Source organism: Epinephelus lanceolatus, chromosome 11 (genome assembly GCF_041903045.1).
Source record: "Epinephelus lanceolatus isolate andai-2023 chromosome 11, ASM4190304v1, whole genome shotgun sequence".
Classification (NCBI taxonomy): domain Eukaryota; kingdom Metazoa; phylum Chordata; class Actinopteri; order Perciformes; family Serranidae; genus Epinephelus; species Epinephelus lanceolatus.
In genome coordinates this window covers 18,397,790-18,418,504 of record NC_135744.1, presented here as the reverse complement: position 1 = coordinate 18,418,504, position 20,715 = coordinate 18,397,790, and the positions used below count along the sequence as shown (strand labels likewise).

The window sequence follows — 20,715 nt, the reverse complement described above, 5'->3', positions numbered from 1 at the left end:
TAGCTGCAGATCCAATCCTCTCTGGGACAAACCATTTCGCTCAATTATTAGTGTCAGTTGTTGCCGTAAACTGTGAATTGTTTATGAGCCAAACTCAGAATTAAATTGCTCAAATGCCAGCGTGACATAGAGATAATTAAAGCTGTGAATGCTTTGATATGTGTGAGATTGGCCGCCCTCCTCCTCAGCAGCTTCACTATTGCTGTGCTGTGGAGAGTGTTGGCTTCTGAAGCAAAGGGGAGGACTGACTGGTCTGGCAAGAGAATAAACTCTAATCAAACTGACTTGTAGTGGTTTTTGGCTGGGATGATGCAAATCGTGAGGCCTGACATTGCTGTAGATCTAACTGGGATTTTCACTCGAGGGCGGATGGAGAAACCAGTGAATGGTCCGCTACACGAGACCAAACATGCTTTGCTGTAAAGTAGGGGGTGTTGTGATATACTGGTATTGACGATAACCACAATATTGATATCATATTAATTATACACATATGGTGATATTATGTAAATAATCCAGCGCCTCCTAAAATCATTTATTTCTGTTTTCACTTTTTGTCTCTCCCCCAACACCATCTGGTTGCCTTTTCACTATCCATTAAGTGTAATTGCTCTTTGTGCACGCTTTTGCACATTTATAGTAACAGACTCCCACCTCCCTACCTTTGTATTTGGAGTGTAATGCATTTGCCAAACAAAACACAAAATGCACAATAAACAAAGTTAAAGATAAGTTTGACTATAGCAGGATTTTTTTTCCTTCAAATTGTCTATAAACATAGTGATAATATAGTAGTCGAGAACTGTTTTGGCTACAATAATCCTGTACTTAAAATCTGATATTGTGCCAGTCCAACTGGAAAGACAGCACTGCGTTCCTCCTCTTTTTATCTATTCCTAGCACAAGGCTTATTGCTTAATTCCATGTTTTTCTCCCAAATCTGATCTGCCTAGATAGTTCATGTTCATGTTTAAAGCGATCCATATCTGACATCACTGTGAACGGATCTATGCACTTGAACGCCACACATGCAACCAATAATGTTGCACACATGCGCATTGGGACACATCTGCAAAACAGGCATTTAGTAAAAAAAATAATGACACAGCGGAGCAAGGTTCATCTCCAGAATATTTTGTAAAAGTGAACTAAAGATTGTCATTTTAATGGGAAATTACTTGTTTTTTGTATAACACTAACTCATCATTTTTAATATTGATCACTGTAAACTGTTTTGTTTGCTTGTTTGTTTGATTGTTTGCTGAAGACGGGAAAACAAGTTGGCATCATATGCTCTTCTGACATAACATGTTTTTGTGTTTCATTCTATGTTGAGAAGTCAAATGCTGCTCAGCTGATAAGCAGACTATATTTCTTAGACAATCAGTTATTGATCTTGAGAAAATCATAAAAATATGCATTTCTGTCTCTTGTCATAGAATTCTTCCTCCTGATCCCTCATATTTTGTTTGTTTTCACGCAACACGTTCATTCATATTACCACTTTGTAAGAGGCCTTTCATGTCTACATATTATGCACAAGGTATCCTTCTGCATCTGCTGCTGACATTCCAGGACACACTACCAACACTGGGACATCAGCAAAAGCACATGGTTGGGTTGAGGCAACCAAAGCACGTGGATGTCCGGGGTTTGTTGGATCCATCCACCACCCCTCCCACCCACATTAATGGGACTTTCCAGCTCCTTATATTAGTTGTGACAAGCAGAGTTTCAACCAGACGCCGTCCAGTGGTGTATCATACCAATGCAACAGGTGCCATCCCTGCCAACCGGGTATATATCATTACAATGCAAACTAACACCGCCCAGCCAAGTATCATACTGCGGAGAAAGGTGGCTTTTGGTGTCAGGTGTCTGACGCTGAAATCATTGACAAAGCAGTGGTATTCGGTGACGAGACTTGAATTTGATGACTGAGACAAATTTCTGAAACTGTGCAGACTTATTTATAAGCCAATCAAGTTTTCATTTGTATCTTACTGTTATCTCAAGAGCTGATTATTTCTGACAAATACAGATTAGAGAGAGAGAAAAAAGAACATTTTAAGATTTTGAATTAAGATCGGGCAGAGACAAGGGAAGGCTACTTTTTGGTAGCTCAATTTAAGAAGTACGAGAAAATGGTCAGTTTTGAGTTCAGTTATGTTTAGGATAAGTAGGCTGGATGAAGAAGAGATCTTATACTGAATGTTCCTTTCCTCTGGAACAGGCTTTTGGGCCTACTAATTCTATTATCTATCTGCTCTAATCTTACTGCTCCCTCTGCGGAGAGAGGTGTAGGTGCGGCTGGGAGGGGAATAAGAACTGGTGGGGCCGCGATGTAATGTATGTAATGTTTCATGGAGAAACAGCCTCACGACAACGCTGTCACAGCAAATAGGCAAACATGGATGTTTGGGAAGAACACACATGAATTCTGATATAACTGTTCTCACAGTATCAGATTTATGACCACCTATGTAAGTAGCCCAGATCTGACTGGAAAAAATCGTATATCTGTGTCCACACTGCTCTGGAAAAATCTGATCTGTAAAACATGAGGGCCACATTTGCTTGTAATGTGAACACAGCCTGTGTGTGTGTGTGTGTGTGTGTGTGTGTGTGTGTATGTGCATGTGTCACCATGAACCCACTCTGCCGACTGAGGACTCAGAGCTTTTGTTGAATGATAAGAGTGTGAAGAAGGAAAGAATGTGCCTGCAGCTGTATAAACACTTATAACAGTTAAAGTTTGGACAACGGCAACTAAATCAGAGTTTTGCCTCGTGATGAGAGCTTCCACCTCGAGTAGTGTGGGGTTGTGGATACTGAATAAATGAGTGTGAAGCTCCGCTGTCAGATCTCACGCTGATCTTTTGACAGCCCCCAGCTTGGGGATGTCGTCTGGTTATCATGCGGTGTTGGGTGAATCTGGTCAGTGGAGGCCGGTTCCTCCTGCAGAGGAAGTTAATTGGATCTCAGTGTATCTGATCTCCGTCTGGGATTGCATCAGCGGAGATTAATAGCTTGCGATGTATAACAGCTTAGGCGATTACTGCTTGTCTTCATCCTCATTTATACAGCAGTCGTGTGTCTCTTCTCTCCTCCTTTAAATTCCTCTCCCTCACTTCCACTCTTTGTCAGAGCCAAACACTTTTCTGCAATGCATGTAGTCCTCTTAATCTACCACTGCACTTCACAATGCTATATACCCACGTTTCTTTCTTAATTGTATCTCAGAGCAGTGTGTTGTACCCCTGGGAGCAGTAGTCAGAGTGAGTGTGAAGACTGAATACTTGTCATCAGAGAGCGGATGAACTGTGAACTGTATCGATCTGTGAGTCAGACTCGGGGGAGGAAATATCGCCTGTCACTGATTGGATTATCCTCCAAAACAAATTTGCTGAGAATCAATCACCACAAAGCGTCTGGGTGGTTCGCTTTGGAATAGAAATGATCAGTTCGCAGGCATACTCAACTCTGACCTCATGTAGCTGTAATCACTGTTCTCTATAATTAGCCCTGTTTGACAGCAGGGAGAAAATGCTTTAGCTGCTGTGTGCGACAGAGACCTGACGAAACCCTCAGGCTGAGAGCACAAACTGCCACTGAAACCTAATATGTGTGGCAGCCGTGTGGGAGCCTTTCATGTCACCTGTCATTAGCTGTGCATGCTAATGTCGCCCTGCCAGTGGTAATGACACTGCAGCACTTGCAGCAGAAGACCACACTGTTGGTTTTGCATATTGTAGCCCATTAACTACAAATCTTGTATCCTTGATATTTCTCCAGACTATTTTTTAAAGCATGGCACAACTTTTTTTTTTTGATTGATTTCCTGCCTTCAAGACAGCCTTTGCCTCTCATTCATCAGTGCACAATGCAAATCGACTTGCAGAGCTTTCTAAGTTGCTTGTGATGGGTGATCCATCAGACTATTACTTTTTTGGGGCAAAGTTAGGCTATATTATGTGGTGGTGCAGCGACAAGCACAAAGTGTTGGAAACAGGCTCATTGTTGTCACATTATAGGCAATGCAGATTCAACCCAGTCTCTCTCTCTGAAGTTGTTGACATGGTCAGTGACTTCTGTTGCTGGACACCAACTAAAAAAGCCGTCCTTTCACGTCTGCATGATATGTAGCCAGTTGCCGTTATTGATTAATGGCGCCTAACGGTGTCAGGGGAAAACATGTAAAAGTCCAATCACGGCGGGCAGGAGGGGTGGTGGATAGATCCAACAACCAATGACTTTCACCCATGAGGCCGGTGTTTGCTTCCCATAAGATTGTAAAGCCAAACCCTGTCCTTTTTTTTTCCCTAAACCCAACCACGAGTATATTTGCAAAATGTAACTACATGCGTTTGTAGTTGAAGGAAAAAAATAAATCAATTTGCAGTGTTGTACTGACGTAGTGCATTTATTTTGAAACTCTGTCTAAGTCTGTAAGCAAACGGGACATTTCCTGTGAAAACGGAAGTGTATTTTTTAACTCAAACAATGCATGTACTGTAAGAGGCAGAAGTTGATGCAGCATCCCAGAACATCAACAACCAAGGCACCAAGAGTACCTTGCGCATCATATCTTGACGTGGAAATATTTATTTCTTTATGGAGTTATTTGCTTATTATTTGTATTTCCAGTAATATAACTTGTGAATTATTAGCTTCTTTCTCAATCTTAGATTAGTTTTTGGTCTTTGCATTTCATTGTCTAATCAGAAGTGGGTAATAATCAAGTGGCAACCTCCAAGGCTGAAAAAGAAAGCTAATGTCAAAGTGCCAAAAACTGCAGTTCCTTGAATGGCCACTTGAGGCTGCTTTCAAGAGCGAGTCAGTTCTCACCCATGTTAAAATGCCCAACCGTCCCAACCACATAATATAAAAGGTATTCAGTTGGAGAAACAAATCTCACAAGAGCCTTCATAATGAAAAAATGCCTCCTTAATAATAATAATAATAATGATGACAAATAAATGCTGCTTCAATATTAAACCAGCACCAGGAAAACACTAAGGACGGCCCTGATGCAGGTGACCTAGGGGAAAGGTGTTCTTTAATATATCCTCCACCTCAGTTTAAGAATGCACAAAGTCAACCTCAAACAGAGCAGCAACAGACAGTAAAGAAGCCTCAAAAGGGCAAAGAGTTTCCAGAGTTTCTGGCTGACAGTATCTACAACATGAGGTCTGCATTAGATTGAGGAAGGATCAGAATGCCCTGAGTATGCAATTCTCTACCTCTGTTAAGCCCTGGGAAAGGGCGTCGTCACACCCTGATTGACCCAGAGGAGAAATGCACCAAGCTGCTCTCAATTCTTACTTTGGAATCAGTCCCCACACCCTGTGCAGCAGGTGTTCTCAATCACCCTCCAATCAACTCCTGTGGCACTCAGTTAAAATGAATTGGAAAAAGAAAAATGACAGCCAGAACCAAGGAATAAGCTACTGCTAGAATTTTGCACACCCTAAAAAAATACTAAAATGAAGAGTAACTTGCACTTTGAGTAATTTATTAACCAGGTACTTTTTTCACTTTTACTAGAGCCATTTTTTATGGGAGTAATTTACTTGAGTGTAGACTTTCAGTACCCTTCCCACCACTGTGTCCAATTCCATATTGTTATTCAATACAGCTCTGCACAATGAGACAATAAAGCTGGACCTTGAACCCTGAATGCTTTTCATCAGCCGATGCTAAAATGTCAGATATCAGAGTCCTTGAATGCAAAAAGGAAAATGTTCTTTACAGTGGTTATGACTGACTTTTGATCAATAAATAGAACATCAGGATGCCCCTAAAAATAGTTGTTTTATTCCAAAGTGAAATCAATGGAAGCTAACGTTTAGGGTTCATACCCATTTTTACCAAGAAATTTCCATGACTTTTCTATGACTTTAATGACCATACATTCTCTGAAACCTCTGTGCATACATGAAAAACATGAATAAAAACCCATGTTGAAATTTACCAGTCAGCTTCTTAAAATATGGAGGATGTGAAAAAGTAAATGTAAATGAGCACTTGCATACAATGCATGCAAATCTGGCAGCTATCTGGTTCTCGGTGAACATGACCTAAAAAAGGCTGGCTTGTGTTTTGGGAGAGAATAACGAGAATTAGCCACCTTTAGTGCCGACAATACATCTGCATTTAGGGCTTCGTTTCTGGACACAGTATCCGAAATGGTCCCTTGTCTGCCGGTGGACCAGAGGGAACCTGCGCAGCTGGCAGCGGTCGTCATGTTGCTCACCAGGGTAAAAAAGCTGGTGATGGGAACTGAAACGCTTAGCATGGCTAGCTAGCGCTTCCTCTCCCATGTTAAAAATGTCAAAAATTTTGCTACCAAACTCTGCCTTCCTGGGTCCTGGTCTTTCTCAAGCCATGCTTTATACTTGTTCAAGTAAAGCCAGACATTATTTAATCGATATTTTCTTGGTGTTGCATGAACTTACATCTCGTCAAAGAACATGGCCCATGCAGGGAATGGCATAACGTGATGTCTCAGTCAACCTTAACTGAGCCACACATACTGTCTTATACAGGTGTCTGTAAAACACATTTCTATTACTTTTTTAAAACGTTCTGGATGTATTCTAGACCTGCAAATTCCTATTTACAAATTCCATGACTTTTCCAGGTTTTTCATGACCATACGAACCAAAAATGATTGGCTAGAAGGATCTAAAAATGCAAATCAGCCCTTGAGAAAATAGTCAGCAATGATATAAAGTGTTTTTTGTAGTTCATGGGATCATCCTGTCTTCTGCCTGCAGGAATTTGCACCTTCGCACAGTTTTTCGGCCAAGTCGACTGTTACCTTCAAATACTGCAGGGAGCTGCAACTGGCAGAACACTCCGCTTCCTGAACTGAAATCTAACAGAAATCCCACACACCTCAATTTCCTGGTTTTCGCAAGTTGGTGCAATTTTATCATGAAAAACCCGAGTAGTGAGCTCATGATCAAACCTTTGTTGACATATTTTATTCCTTGGAAACCGAGAAATAAACTATCTGAGTAAACTATTTTTAGGAAAGCTACTGAGTGATTAGTTTGTCATACAGTTATCACTCCGACCTTCTACATTTCCCACTGAAGACGCACGCAGAGCATTATCAGGACGTGGTGATACTAAACTCAGCAGTTTACACACGCGTGACCTATTTTTTTGCACTCTGTGTACATACAGTATTTTGATGAATGTTTGTAGGACAAATAAACGCAGACAGGGTTATAAAGCAGTGATTAAGAAGGGGTAAAACCTTGACCTTTCCGCTAAACATGATAACCTTTACAAATAAGTCACAACAGATTCCTTGTCCCTCTAATCAGTGAGTCAGAGTTTAATCTTGTTATTCTTTACCAGCAACTACAGTAGCCCCCCATTGTCCTACAGTGCAAAGTCGGCTGGTGTGCTGCCAATAATTGTCTTTTCTTTCCTCAGTTAATAATTAGAGAGGTTTTGTACCATGTGTGTGAGTCTGATAAAGGCAGGAAGGAGGGAAGGCAGCTCAGGTCTTGATAAGATGCCAGATAGCTGGTCAAATAACCACCACTCCAAGAATGCCATAACACTCCCCCGAGCACAATGGGACGGGAAATGGATCATAGATCAATCATTTGGGTATGTTAGCGTTTATCACATCCAGAATTTAGGCTGTCATTAAAGGGTGACTTCCGTATTTTTTAACCTGGACCTTGTTTTCCCATGTTTTTGTGTCTAAGTGACTAACAGACACAACAACTACTGGAATTTGTCAAGTATTGAGTGAGAGGGTTGCAGACAATAGCAGCCAAACAGGCTGCAATGTAACCTTAATTGGCAATTGCGCACCGTCAATTTCTTGTTTTTGCCACTGACAGGCTCAGATTTTTATTACAAATGTCTGACAACATTATGGAAAGGATCTCCACAGAGATATAACATTAAAGAGTAAGATCCTTGTTTAACGAGAAACAGCCCATAAATCACTACTGCCAAACACATCAGACTCCATTTAAATAAACAATAATTTTATCATTGTAAAAAAACACTTCATTCAAAGTCGACAGAAACAAAATAAAACTCACAAACAACATCTTGCTTCATCTTTTGACTGTTTCAACAATAACCAACTCTGGTTTTGTTAAAATAAACCCCTAATTGACCCAGTTAAATGTTAAATTATGATGGCTCTATACATGCTTAAATTAAAGTTTTTTTTAAATGGAGTCTGGTGAGTTTGACAATGATGACTTTGGGGCTGTTCTGGTGAAACAAACAAGATCTTACTCTTTGACAAAAAAGTCTATCTGTAGTCAGAAACTTGTAATAACAATCTGAGCCTATCAGTGGCAAAATCAAGCGCTCTTAGTGAAAAATGACAGTGCAGATGGCCTGAGGGTTATATTGCAGCCTGTTTTGCAGCTGCTGGCTGCAGTGCTCTCACTCAATACTGGACCAGTTTAAAAAAAATACTGAAATTACCCTTAAAGCTCTGGATAGTCTCAGGTCAAAGTGTCTTTTAAGTCCTAACAAAACTTCTTTTCTTATCTTATCGTTGTTCCTTCTAATGAGAGGAGCTCAACATGATGCTTCCCAGGTAATGAGAAGAGAGCCCTATAAATGTTAATGTTCCAAGACCATCTCTTTGTTAATAACCACTTAAATTGCTGATGTGAAAAGCACTAAAGTGTAAAAGCGTCTTTAGGAGAAAAGGCAATTTACCTGGTCATACCTTGACTGAGGAGGGTGGCCGTGTCAGCTGGCTCAACCTGAGGAGAGAGGAATGGTTTCAGGGATTAGACAATGCACAGATACTTTCAGACAGGTCTTCTTGAACCACACTTAACCTTTATTACTCTCTTTTTCCAGCAGTTTCCTCTAATTTCACTCATCACATGCTAACTGTCTTTCTCGGTCTGTCAAATGTGCTGGTCCTCCAGGCTGCAGTGCTCAGCCTGCCTTGACCCACACTGAATCAGTATTGTCAAGGCGCACTGGCATTGCAGATGAGACAGTTCTGCTCTCACACATCACTAAGTGTAAATGTGGACTGGGTGAATGCGTGGGAGGAGGGACACACGCACTGAACCTGAGCTATTAATGGCAACCCTGCAGCCCAAAAAAGCTAACAACCTAGAAATAATAAAGCACTCTTTAAGGCTGGAAATAGAAAGGCGCGCTCCAGTGAGTAACTCGTTCGGCTCCGCGCATTTTAAAAATAGTGCTGAGTATCTGAGGACACACTCAGAGGGGGGAAAAAAAAGTCACAAAGCGCTCTGTAAAGTCAGGGGGAATTTATAAATTGGGGGTTTTATAGCGTGAATGGAATCTATAAATATCACAGACATGAAGCAACCCTAATTGTACAAAGTTGTGGATGTTGTCATCTTTCTTGGTCCCCGAGGTGCTGTTTGCAGCTTGTTACATAACAGCTGCTGCTGTTTAAGTTTGAGGTTTTTCTTCCTCGGGATGTGAAGTACATATCTGTACAGTTCTGTAGAGGCCTTTGGTATACTATGTGAGGAATGCAACGCTATGTTTACTTTACATATGTACGCCTGGATGTAATCTGACAAGCATGTGTATGATTAACCCATCTATAGGTCAGGCACACACGCAAAGTAGAGGTGAACATGGACTTTGTTATCAGGCAGATCTTTGGTAGATACAGAAATGTATTTAAGTAAAACAGGAGAATAAGTATTTCATACGTTTTTGAGTGTATTCTCAGCATAAAGTCCTGACATCAAATTTAAACATGCACTTGCACTGGATGCATGAATGAACTGAATCGCCAGACCAGATGTTGGCATTGCACATTTCTGCAAACCACAGATATGTAACATTTGCATGTTATTGTGAGGCGGATATGTCAAAACCTTACTTTTCTTTACATTTCGACAACGCTGTGGTTAACATGTGGCATTAACCACAGGCATGTTTGACATGCGTAGGCCCAAAAACCACTTGGTTGTTGACACACCGAGTTTGGTGCCACAATTGCAGCTGGAAATGCTGTGATGTCCTGCTAAAAAACAAGCAGTGTTGTTGTTTGTTGGTCTCAAAGAGTGGTCTGCATCCTGACAGCTGTCTACACTATCTTTTCTGCATTAAAATGTCTACAAAATGACTTGACCAATGTCATATATTTTGTTGAGCTGTGTACTTACATTATCTCAGACAATGCCTACAATACTCAACCCCAGAGTAAACAGTAATTTTCAACGAGGACATAGTTTGTGTCATTTGCTCACTGTAGCGTTGCAGTGGTGTCATATCCCATTTGTGCTTAAATCAGGGTTGTGGTTGTCTGCCAGGAGCTGTCATAAATTGACTTTCTATCCAGTTTTAAGTCACATTTTTAAGATACACTTTTTAGATCTTGGTGGTTTTTATCTATATGCTTTAACCAGATTAAAGATTTTAGTCACTGGACGTCTGGATCTTAAATGACCAGAGAAACAAGCTGAGCAAATGTCCAGCTCATGCCAACCAAACACTGATTTGTGATGTGAAACTGCTTTATTCAGTTTTTATACCAGTCTTTTTTGGAGAGGAAGATATGATACGGATACGATACCATACGATGCGATGCGATGCGATTCATTTCCCCTCATGAACCTTACCCACAAATTGGACATACAATTGCACAAACCATCCTGACCATGGACCACATCACATGATCTGTAGATAATTTGGCTCCTGGTAAAAACTTACTGAATGGCTGGATCTTAAATTACGAGAGAAACAAGCTGAGCAAACGTCAGCAGCAGCTCAGCTCCAGCCCCTGCCATGCTGAACAGCATCAGAGAAACACAGATTTTTAACATGAAACTGCTTTATTTAGGGTTTTATCAATTTAAAGCACCTGGTCTAGAGAGAAAGAAACCTCTGGATAATTCGGCTCCTGCTAAAAACATTCTGAACATCTGGATGTTAAGTTATCAGGGAAAAAAGGTGAGCACAAATCTGCAGGAACTGGGCTAGCAGCTCCTCTGTGGCAAGTCGAACAGCATTGGGGACACACGAATTTTCTAACGTGAAACAACTTTATTCAATTTTTGTATCAGTTTAAATAATGTGGTCTGTTTGTTTTGAAGAGGAGGAGACTTCTGTGGATAATACAGTAAAACACCAAAAGTTAAGATGGTGTATTGGCTTTGAAATGAAGCCAGCCCTCACACATGTATGTTAAGGATTTTTTGAAAAAGCACATACAGGAATAACCTCAATGCCTCCAAGTGTCTCTGTTTCATATCTGAGACTTTTTTCACTCCATCTGTTGCTCTATTAGCTTTGCCCTAGAGCGTGCAGTGTGAAAGTCAAAGGGCTGCGGCTACATATAGTTTGAGTGAACATGTGCCATCTGCCCACACTGTGCAATAATGTGGTGAGATAGCTTGGGCCACACATTGGACCACAAACTAGTATCTATTACTGGCACGGCGGCAAGAGTGTGACTTTTCTTTTAGTCATTGTTTCGCATTTCTTCCCTTTTTTTCCTGGAGCAAACCCAACAGGGGCCACAGCACGGCTTAGTGGTGCCTTTGCAGACACCTCTTTAAAGCTATTAACATTACACAGAGGACATATTAACAGCCTGAATAGTAGCTTGTACCCAGGATTATAAACTGAAACTTGAAGTTCAGTTTCCACATTTCTTTTGTAAATCTTAGGTTCTCTTTCACAGTACATGTGACTACAAATGGGCTTAATGTGCACTAAATTCTCTTCTTTCTGAGGGGTACTGGCGTGGGAACAACAAGCGCCCAACTCCACAGGGTGAAGACAAGGCGACTGCAGACAGACGTCAGACATCAGACTGCCATCCTGTCTAAAAATGTCCCTCATCTTCAACAGGAAGGAAGTCATTTCTGAGGGCGCTGGCACCAGGGGAGTAAGTCAATGTGATAAAAAAGTGGGAAAAAATAGTCAGAAAGAAACAAGAAGTCATGTCTCACCATCTCAAAGAGGATGCGTGTGTTTGTTTTAGCCTTTTAAGGCCATGACCAGCTACCGTGCCCTCTGGGTTTCACGTTTTTTGTGCTTCAAAGAGGAAACTATGAATGCATGAATAAGATGAGGCGGTAGCTGGTAAAAGTTTAAGTAAGCACACTTAAAGAAACTGATGGCCAGAACAGCTTGTGTCAGCTCCAGAGAACTTTTAGCTGACTGGGACTTTCTATTGGCTCTCGGGCATTTCTGAGTCTAGCAGGGTTGGCACCGTTGTTGGCACCACTGGGCTACTTGACCCAGACACGTCAAACTCCAACACTTGGGTAAAGAGTATAGCATTCTCCAGATTTCTGACACCTTTGTGTTTGTATGACTCAGAATCATATATATGTAGACACTGACTGTGTCAGCCGGCTGCAGTGATACGTCAACATCACCGCCATATTACAGAGAGCAAGACTTGCAGGAAAACAAGCCAAATCCATGATTTACAAACATGAGCTTTTATAATTCCTAAATACAATAAATTATTTTCCACCACCTTGGTTATTTAGTTCATGTAACCCTAACACACACTCCTCTTCTTGAGCATCAAGCAGCAATTATAGCATTAAAATAAAGCTTCTAATTAACTGGAGGCAAAACTTTTTTCCTACTAGATCATAAACTCATGAATATAAAAATGAATCATTGCAGTTGGTTGGGAAATACAAACGTTATAGTGCTTTTTATCCTAAATGAAAATTATCTTGCTTAACAAAATGTGTAAGTATCAAACTTTTATTTGCCACAGAGCTTATTTTCGGCAATAACACAAAATCCAAAAGGCTTTTTGACAAGGGAACCGGGTGACGCTAACTTCTGCATTGGTCAACAAAAAAAAAAAAAAATCATCAGCCAAGCATTTTATGAGGCATCTATGTTTCTTTATCTATGCTCAGAATAACACCAAGATCATTGCTCCTTCTTCAGCCTCTTGCTCTGAGGTGGATTGTTTGAATTTTTGGAGCTCTTACTCAGAGAGTCAGTGGAGGACATCTCAAGCATGTCTTAAATATTTAAAGAATGAATGACTTAATAACAAATGAAATAATGATGAGTTATTCAAACAACGTCTGAGTCACTTACTGTTTCTCGGCCTTCTCCCGGTCATCCAGGAAAAACAGCGCAGTGGCCAGGAAAAACATGCCCCCCAGGACGATGATGAAGGGACAGAGCATGAGGGCATAGCCCAGGCTGAGGAACCGCCACAGCGCTGACGTAGCGTAGCTCTCCTGAAGGGCGTCAGAGATCTGCACACACAGGCACGCCACCACAATACACGATGACAAACACATCCCACGCCACCATCACCAAAACCACCACACACACAGACAAACACAGAGAGAAGAGAGGAGATTTTATTCAAACTAATCATCCACCGAAAGTTCCTAAAATATCCAGTCATGCTCTCACACATTACATGATGCTGTGCTGGCTTCACGCTCACGCTGACTCACATGCAGAGGGAATTCATATTCTGCATTCTATCCTAGCAACACAGAAAAGTGACACACAGCATGATGTAAGACGCCCTGCTTTTGTTTTAAGAGAGGCAGGATTTCACAGCTAATAGCTCATATTGCTGTCGAAGTTTTGAGTAACACTCAGTCTGTCATGCGTGCGCTGAGGAAAACAGCAGCTGGAGAATGGTGAGCGTGAAGTGACCATTTCTGCCTCCCGATGTCACTCATAAGGCAGCTCACAAACACACATAGATCATTGTGCTGACAATTGTGATGGAGAGGAGGCTGCTGATGGTAGCTTTTAGCAGATTATGTGTATGTATGCACAGCAGGAACAAGAGGGGGCTTCTTGTCCATGTGTGAGTGAGAGTCTGAGTGGTCGTAGGTCACTCCGGCTGAAGCACATTGATTATATGTTAGCGTCAGCAGAATGGGATTCTCTACGGAGAGAGCTGGAGAACTGCTGACAGGAGGATGTCGGAGGGAGTGGCCATGTGTGTACAGTTTGTGTTCATCTGTGCACTAATGCATCGTGAGGAGTAAAGGAATGTCAGTGGTTAACTGTTAATTGGTTAACTGCCAACAATATTTTTTACTGGTTACCAAGTGGAAACCTCCAGGGTTGAAAAATGAAGCCAATGTGGACATGCCAAAAACTGTAGTTCTTTGAGCGGCCACTTGAGGCTGACTACAGGAGTGAGTCAATCCCTATGGGCATATAGGCATAATTAAGGGTGGGCAGCTTTAAATGACAGGCTGTCTGCCAATAGCATCCTCGGCTTCTCAGTCAGATCCCTCGCTCCTCCATAGCGCCACCTTCTCACCAAAATATGGGCAATGCTGAACTCCAGGCTTCAAAACAGAAGTCCACAAACCAATGGGTGACGTTATGGTGGCTAAGTCAATTTTTTTTAACAGTCTATGCCAGTTATGCATGTCGGTCTTTAGTTAAATTTAGCTACTCTTCAGTTTACTGCACTGTGTTCTAAACTTCTGTTGGCAGCTAGCTTGAGGTGCACTTCATTGCTGCTAATAGTGGCATCTTGACCCCACAGTGTTGTTGCGGAAACATGGTAGCCAAGCTCTGGTCTCCCCCAGTGGCAACCCAGACTAGCATGGCTAGTGGTGCTAACACAACAGTGCTAAAGGGGTTTTGTGGCTCAAAATGAAGCTCCTTACTCACAAGGGCTATCCGGAGGGACACCAGAAGGTTTCTGCAGCAACGCTATACCACCACCAGGATGGCGTTACCAGCGGTAATCGCAGAATGAGTGGTGCCGCTATAGCTCCCATCCAACCCGGGTGGTGCACAGTGCAAAGCGGCCAAGGTTAACTAGTGGAGACCTGATGTTGGGCAGTAGGCACCACGTTAAAGCAGCAAGCCACTGGTCTGTCAGCAAAGCCAACAGAAAATAAAATAAAAGGCAGGACATTTACATCACAAAACATTAAAGTTTCACCACCTCTAAATGGATAGCGCTTTGAAATGTGATGCTAAAGCTCAGACAAAAAGGAAAGGCCTCTTGTATTCACATCTTTTTTTTTTCAAATTAAGTGGGTAGCCACCTGTTAATGGGTGTCAGGCTATTGAAAGCAAAATTAACTAATATAATAATTAAGTGCATCCCTAGTAAGGATCAATTTGTGAAAAAGAGAGGATGGTGGAAGGAAATTAATAAAATACACGTGTGTGACAAAGTCTGGTGTAGGTCCAGCAGTTGTGTGTGTGGCCAGTGCAGAGCTATTTCATCAGGTACAATAAATTGCCTGCACAGCGCGGCTTAGCTAAAAATACATGGTGAACTGCTGCATGTCTAATTATCAAGCTAGAAGGCAATTTCTTGGGAGATTGCTGAGAGATTGTTCCTGGCGTTCCCCTGCCACCCACTCTGCCTGCGGCCATGTCCTACTCGTACAGTATAGGAGGAGTCCATTAAGCGGTCCTCGGGGGATTCTTATGTGACAACTGCATTGGTCTACGTGCTGATGGAGGAGGATCTTGGCTCAAGCTCAAGAGAATTTCAGATGCACTTTTTGACACAACAGAAAGTGGCAGTTATGTGGCATCCAGGCACCAATATCTGCAGGCGTTCCCACAAAAAGCAACTATGGTGCACTGGGAGCACCACATTGGTTTGCAGGGATGAGCACATCATCCTCAGGTCTGTTTGGCACACATGTCAAAACCCAGTTGTGAACCAAATGCACTGACTCACTCACTCACTTTCTCCTGTGGTTGCTTAGCAATAACCACTCGTCTGTTTTTCTTGAGATTCTGCACTTTGCTCACTCACAGGATTTGTGCCAGTCTGCATGGGTGACTGTATATCTGTGTGCGTCACGACACGTCCATCACACTCGCGTGCTAAACCTCAGTTCAGGAACTGAGGCAGTGAGTGGTGACGCACTTGGAGCTTTCTGAGCCTCGTTGGTTGGGGGTTTGTGGAGGGGTGAGAAACCCCCGGACATTTGGTATGTCAGTCAGAGGAGAGTCGTGACCCCGGAGGCTGGATGGAGATCTGGAGTGACTGGCTGACAGTGGGGCCATGTCAGTGTGTGTATGTGTGTGTGGGTGTTATTATTCTGACAGAGAAAGGAAATCATATAGGTAGTCTCCCTTTTCCACATATCATGGTGTGAGGTTGAAACTGAAGGTGGAACTAATGGTAATTTTCATCATTAACTAATCATTAATCTGTTTAATTGCTGAATCTGTGAAATGTCAGATTTTAGTAAAAAGTGTCCTTATTCAACTTTTCACCACTCCTGAGAGCAGCAGCCCTCGCTATCGACTTCACACATCCTTAATGTGACCATGTCTGCTGCCTCGCAGGAAATGTGTGCTGTTAGGTAACTACTTGTTTGCTTATTTACCATCTATTTATGACAACACATTAGTTCGCCTGCATAGCTCCTGCCTGGTGCATGTCTACATACTGTTTGATAGTCCTGCATCATGTAAAGTGAACTTGCCTAACTAACCGATAATGTGTAGTGGTCTGTATATAGTAAATTTTGAACAACAAGCCTGTGCGGCAGAATTGGCTGGTTGCAATATTTACATCAGAGGAACTGAACTGAATTAGACTGAGTCACACTGTATTTCAAAGTGCTGCATCTCTTAATGTTTCAGAGGGAGGTCTGTAGAATACAAGATGACGCTGGGTTATATTTGATCTGCAGAAACAATACAGCGTGAGTCTTTGAGCCAAATTCTGCTTCCCGGAATTTTTATTTTTTTATTTTATTTTTTTTTCGTAAATGCCACTTTTGTTTAGTCTTTTGAAGAGCTTGTCAGTACTCGGAGATAACTTACTGCTCCTTTTATCTGGCTGCGACAATAGTTCAACATTTCCATTTTAGGAAGAAAAGAATAACAGGACACTTTGAATGCATCCCGACAGACAGCTGCGTCTGCTGCCAGCCTGTCAGGCCCCGGCGGAGGATCTCGAGGATCAGTTTGATTCACTAATCAAAGACTTCCACTTTGCCTTTGTGAACATGACCTAGGCTGTGAGCCAGAGGCACAACAATAAAACAAAATGTAAACACATGACACTAAGGCAGTCTATTCTTTCTCCAGCAATTTACCGGCACCAAAGTGCATCATAAACACTGATATTAGAAATTAAACATTAGGATGTGATGTGAAGATTGTGATGTGCAGTATAGCTGTGATGTCACTGCAGCATGTTTTTGTGTGTTGTCAATACAAAAGCGCCTATACCTTTATGCTTAATTGAGGCTTACAGAATGTGTACCTCAGTAGAGTTACTATTTAACTCTGCTGGGAATGAGAAGAATGCTGCTTGACAGTCTGAGGTGGATCCTGTTTTACACTTCATTGAATAGCAAGCAGCTCTTGTATTCCGGCCTCCTGGATGTATGCATGCAGTTTGGATGGTGCGGGGGGGCTGATGGGGGTTGAGTGACCTTGAGAGGCCTCGCTTCCCAGTAAGAACCACTCTCTCATCTCCTGACCAATCACATACAGTAACACCGGCCCCTCCTGGGAACCACCAGATTTACTAGAAAACACCACTGACAGCCTGAAGAGCAGTGGTGAAATCACAACTCTGTTCACCAGCCCTCCTGAGACGTGTGCTAAAAGCTCCTCTTGTACTTCACTTCGCACTGGCCCACTTAAAGCAAGAGCTAAACTGGTATCTGATGGTGTGTATGAATGTGGCGCTCACTAAAGATGTGCTGGGATTTACGACATAGGGTAATTCTTAAATAAGTCCTCCATTCACACATCGTTTTTCTTTGGAGTCTTACCAGGCCTATCAGGTACGGACTTCCTGCGTCACCCAGGAGATGAGAGGTGAAGCTCTGAAAGGCGACCGCCGTTGCTCTCCTCGTGGGGATAACGACAAACTGTGAAGAGAGAAAAAAAGAAGAGGGTGAAAAATATATGAGATGATTTGAGGTGATGAAGTGACAGAGGTAGGGAGACTCACTCAGCTGTGTTAAAACAACTCTTGCAGTCTTCAATTATGCACGCAGTGACCACCTCGTTGGGTCAGAACACCCCAGGCAGACCTGTCAGTCACAGTTAAAATGTCCTATCTCTGTCTCTACATACTCACCACAGTCTCCAACCTGATTATAAATTAAAGCACTGGTCGGTGCACCCACCTTACTCAAAGTCTAACTTAATTTGGCTCACTTTTCACTTTTAGATGCCAAAACATACATCAGAGAAAGGGCTCCCCTCCATTTGTTTCCACAAGCAGTGTATGAATCTTGGGCTACATCCACTCTGGGATACTTAGCAGTTTCATGCTGACATGCCTGAAAACTGGCTTAGTTACAGAAAATACTAAGCAGATGGCGAAAAGAAAAACCAGAGATTTCCTTGCTTGGCTTGACGACAAGCTAGTTAGCTGAAAGTAACAAAACAGAACAGGCAAATATGGTGAGGTATCAGAGCGGTACCGACATAATTATCCATTGTCAAAGGAGGCAGTAACAATAGAAAAGGTAAAATCACAAAAGATATGTAGACCTAGCTATAATGTTTTGGCCTGACACGTCATGACTGGTAATACCCGTTCAGGAAGCGAACATGGGTGTGCCTCATTGTTTAAGAAGTCTCAGTTTCCGCCTTTCCAGACTAAGGGCCCTGACACACCAGGCTGACAGTTTTTGTGGTGTGTCCCGCACTGTTGGTCCTTGTCAGCCTTTTTTCTGGCCGATTCAGCATGTTGAATCAACATTGGTGGCAGAGTCAGTCGGTGAATGAAATCATTGTGATTGGCAGTTAAGCCAACAACCACCTAAAGTCAAGAGGGCGTGTTCGTAATTACTGTTTGAAATTGTTGTGTTACTGTTCGCTAGCTCATGGTAAATTTAATTTGTTCTTGTTCAACATCGGGTTGTTGTTAATGTGCTAACTGGCTAACTAGCGTCTTGAATCCGTCCTATCGGTATTTCAGTTTCTCTTTTCAAATGACGAAGACAGACTACCACTGCTGGCTGGTATGGAGAGTTATTACCTCTCACACAAGCGCAGAAGGTACGTGCTAGTTGGCTGATCGCTGTAGTCTTTGTGGTGTGTTCAGGTGCAACTCTTTGGCCGACACAAAAAGGTGAGTTTTCAAACTGAAACAAGGTCAGCAGGGTTTTTAAAGGTCTTCGTTTAAGGGGTTCCAAAATGCTGGAGTAGTGTGGACACTAGGTGTAAACGTAGCAATAGTTATGCATTTTAAAATGAAAATTTGTTACGGTGGATGTAGCCTTGGTAGAGACAGTAATTATCAGCTGCACCCAAACTGTTGTCCACTCACACATTTCACAAAACTGTAGTTAATTGAGTGGGCGCAGTTTGTTGCAGGAATTTCCAGTGACCCAGTGGATAAGTATAGGTTCTCAGTACTTACCATTAAAATGTCTGCTGTTATGGCCCAGTTCAGGAAAAGCAGTGTCTCTCCTATAAAGATGCAAACCTAAATAAAGCAGAAAAAAAAAGTCCATTTAGTGGTGCTAATTAAGATCAGCCCATTTCCACTACACAAAGGACTGGTAACCAGACATGAAGCCAAAAGAGGAGGTTTGCAGATATTGCTACTGTGTGTGTGGGAATCTACTGCTGAATAAAAGTGCCTTGGTTGCTGTGGTTTAAAAACATGTTATTATGCCGTGGCCCAATTATACGTGGAGATGAAGGCCTTCATTTTGGTCCCATTGAGCTGAGTATTTAGCCTACAAGCTGAAAAACAACACAGCATGATAAGGGCTGTTTATTCTTGTCAAAGCCGTGTATTCAATGTGGAAACATTTTAACACTTTCTATGTTTAGATCCAGCTGCGAGATTTGAAATTATGTTTGAATGGGTGGAACCGAAAACATAAATAACATAGCTGACCTGTCATACAGTTTACTATATGTGCATGTGGGCTGCTGTATGTACACGGGTTGGTACCAGCTGGTGTTACTATTTGGCCACTTTCTTAAAAACAGACCCAGAAGGATTTCGTTGCAGTGGAATCTCATGTGTCTGTATTGGCTGGTTTCGTCTGGCACACTTTAACATGGCCCCTTGATGTGTGTTTCCTGCTGGGGAATAACCCTTCTGCCGGTGTGCCAGACCTACAGTGCAGTACAGAGAGCTACAGAAGGAGTCTGACGGAGGAGATGTAGACAAGTCTGTTCTGAGAGCTGCGAACCAGACACCATGACCGACATGTTGCCTCTCAGGAGAGAGAAGCCCGGCCTTTCCTCAGATTAGCTGCGTGTTGACGAGACAACAGCTGCGAGAGGTCAATCGTTACGGCCACGTCACGCCTTATAATATGACACATCTGTCAGCACTTCGCCGTGAAACCTGAGCTGATCATTAACAACTGCTGCTGTACTGTACGATGATTTAATATAGTACAGTAGAGTAGTCTGTGAAAAAGTGAAGTCACATGTTGAAAGTTAAGGTCTGTAATACTTGCACAGAAAAACTGGTTCCTCAGCGGTTCTTTGGCATGGGTTGAGGTGCATGCACTCTTTGTATGTATACCTATGGAAAGTAATGCACCGGAATTTGCATATAACCCATTTAATTAGGAAGGCTGCGATCATGTGACTAGTGCACTGATGAGGTACGTTGGGGTGGTGGATGGGCCCAACAATTACAGGACTTTCCCCCGAGAGACCGGTGTTTGTGTCCTGTGTGACAACAAGTGAACTTTGTGTTATTTTAAGGTATGTAGGAAACAATTTACGTTGAGGATGTGATGTTACAACATCCAACCTAGTTTCTTTTCGTAAACC

At 42.3% G+C, this 20,715-nt stretch overlaps 1 protein-coding gene across 3 annotated transcripts in view; it reads right to left on the bottom strand.

Moving 5' to 3' along the window:
• spns2 (SPNS lysolipid transporter 2, sphingosine-1-phosphate) overlaps positions 1-20,715 on the bottom strand; it is a 97,179-nt gene that overhangs the window by 7,415 nt on the left and 69,049 nt on the right. For 2 of the 3 annotated variants that reach the window (XM_033640843.2, XM_033640860.2), the window contains 4 exons: positions 19,334-19,399; positions 17,730-17,828; positions 13,075-13,238; positions 8,723-8,759 (listed from right to left, as the gene is read on the bottom strand). In XM_033640843.2, the coding sequence (XP_033496734.1) occupies positions 8,723-8,759; positions 13,075-13,238; positions 17,730-17,828; positions 19,334-19,399 (366 nt within the window). Of the gene's footprint in view, positions 1-8,712; positions 8,760-13,074; positions 13,239-17,729; positions 17,829-19,333; positions 19,400-20,715 lie in introns of all 3 variants that reach the window. The other variant, XM_033640851.2, reaches the window with a different exon arrangement.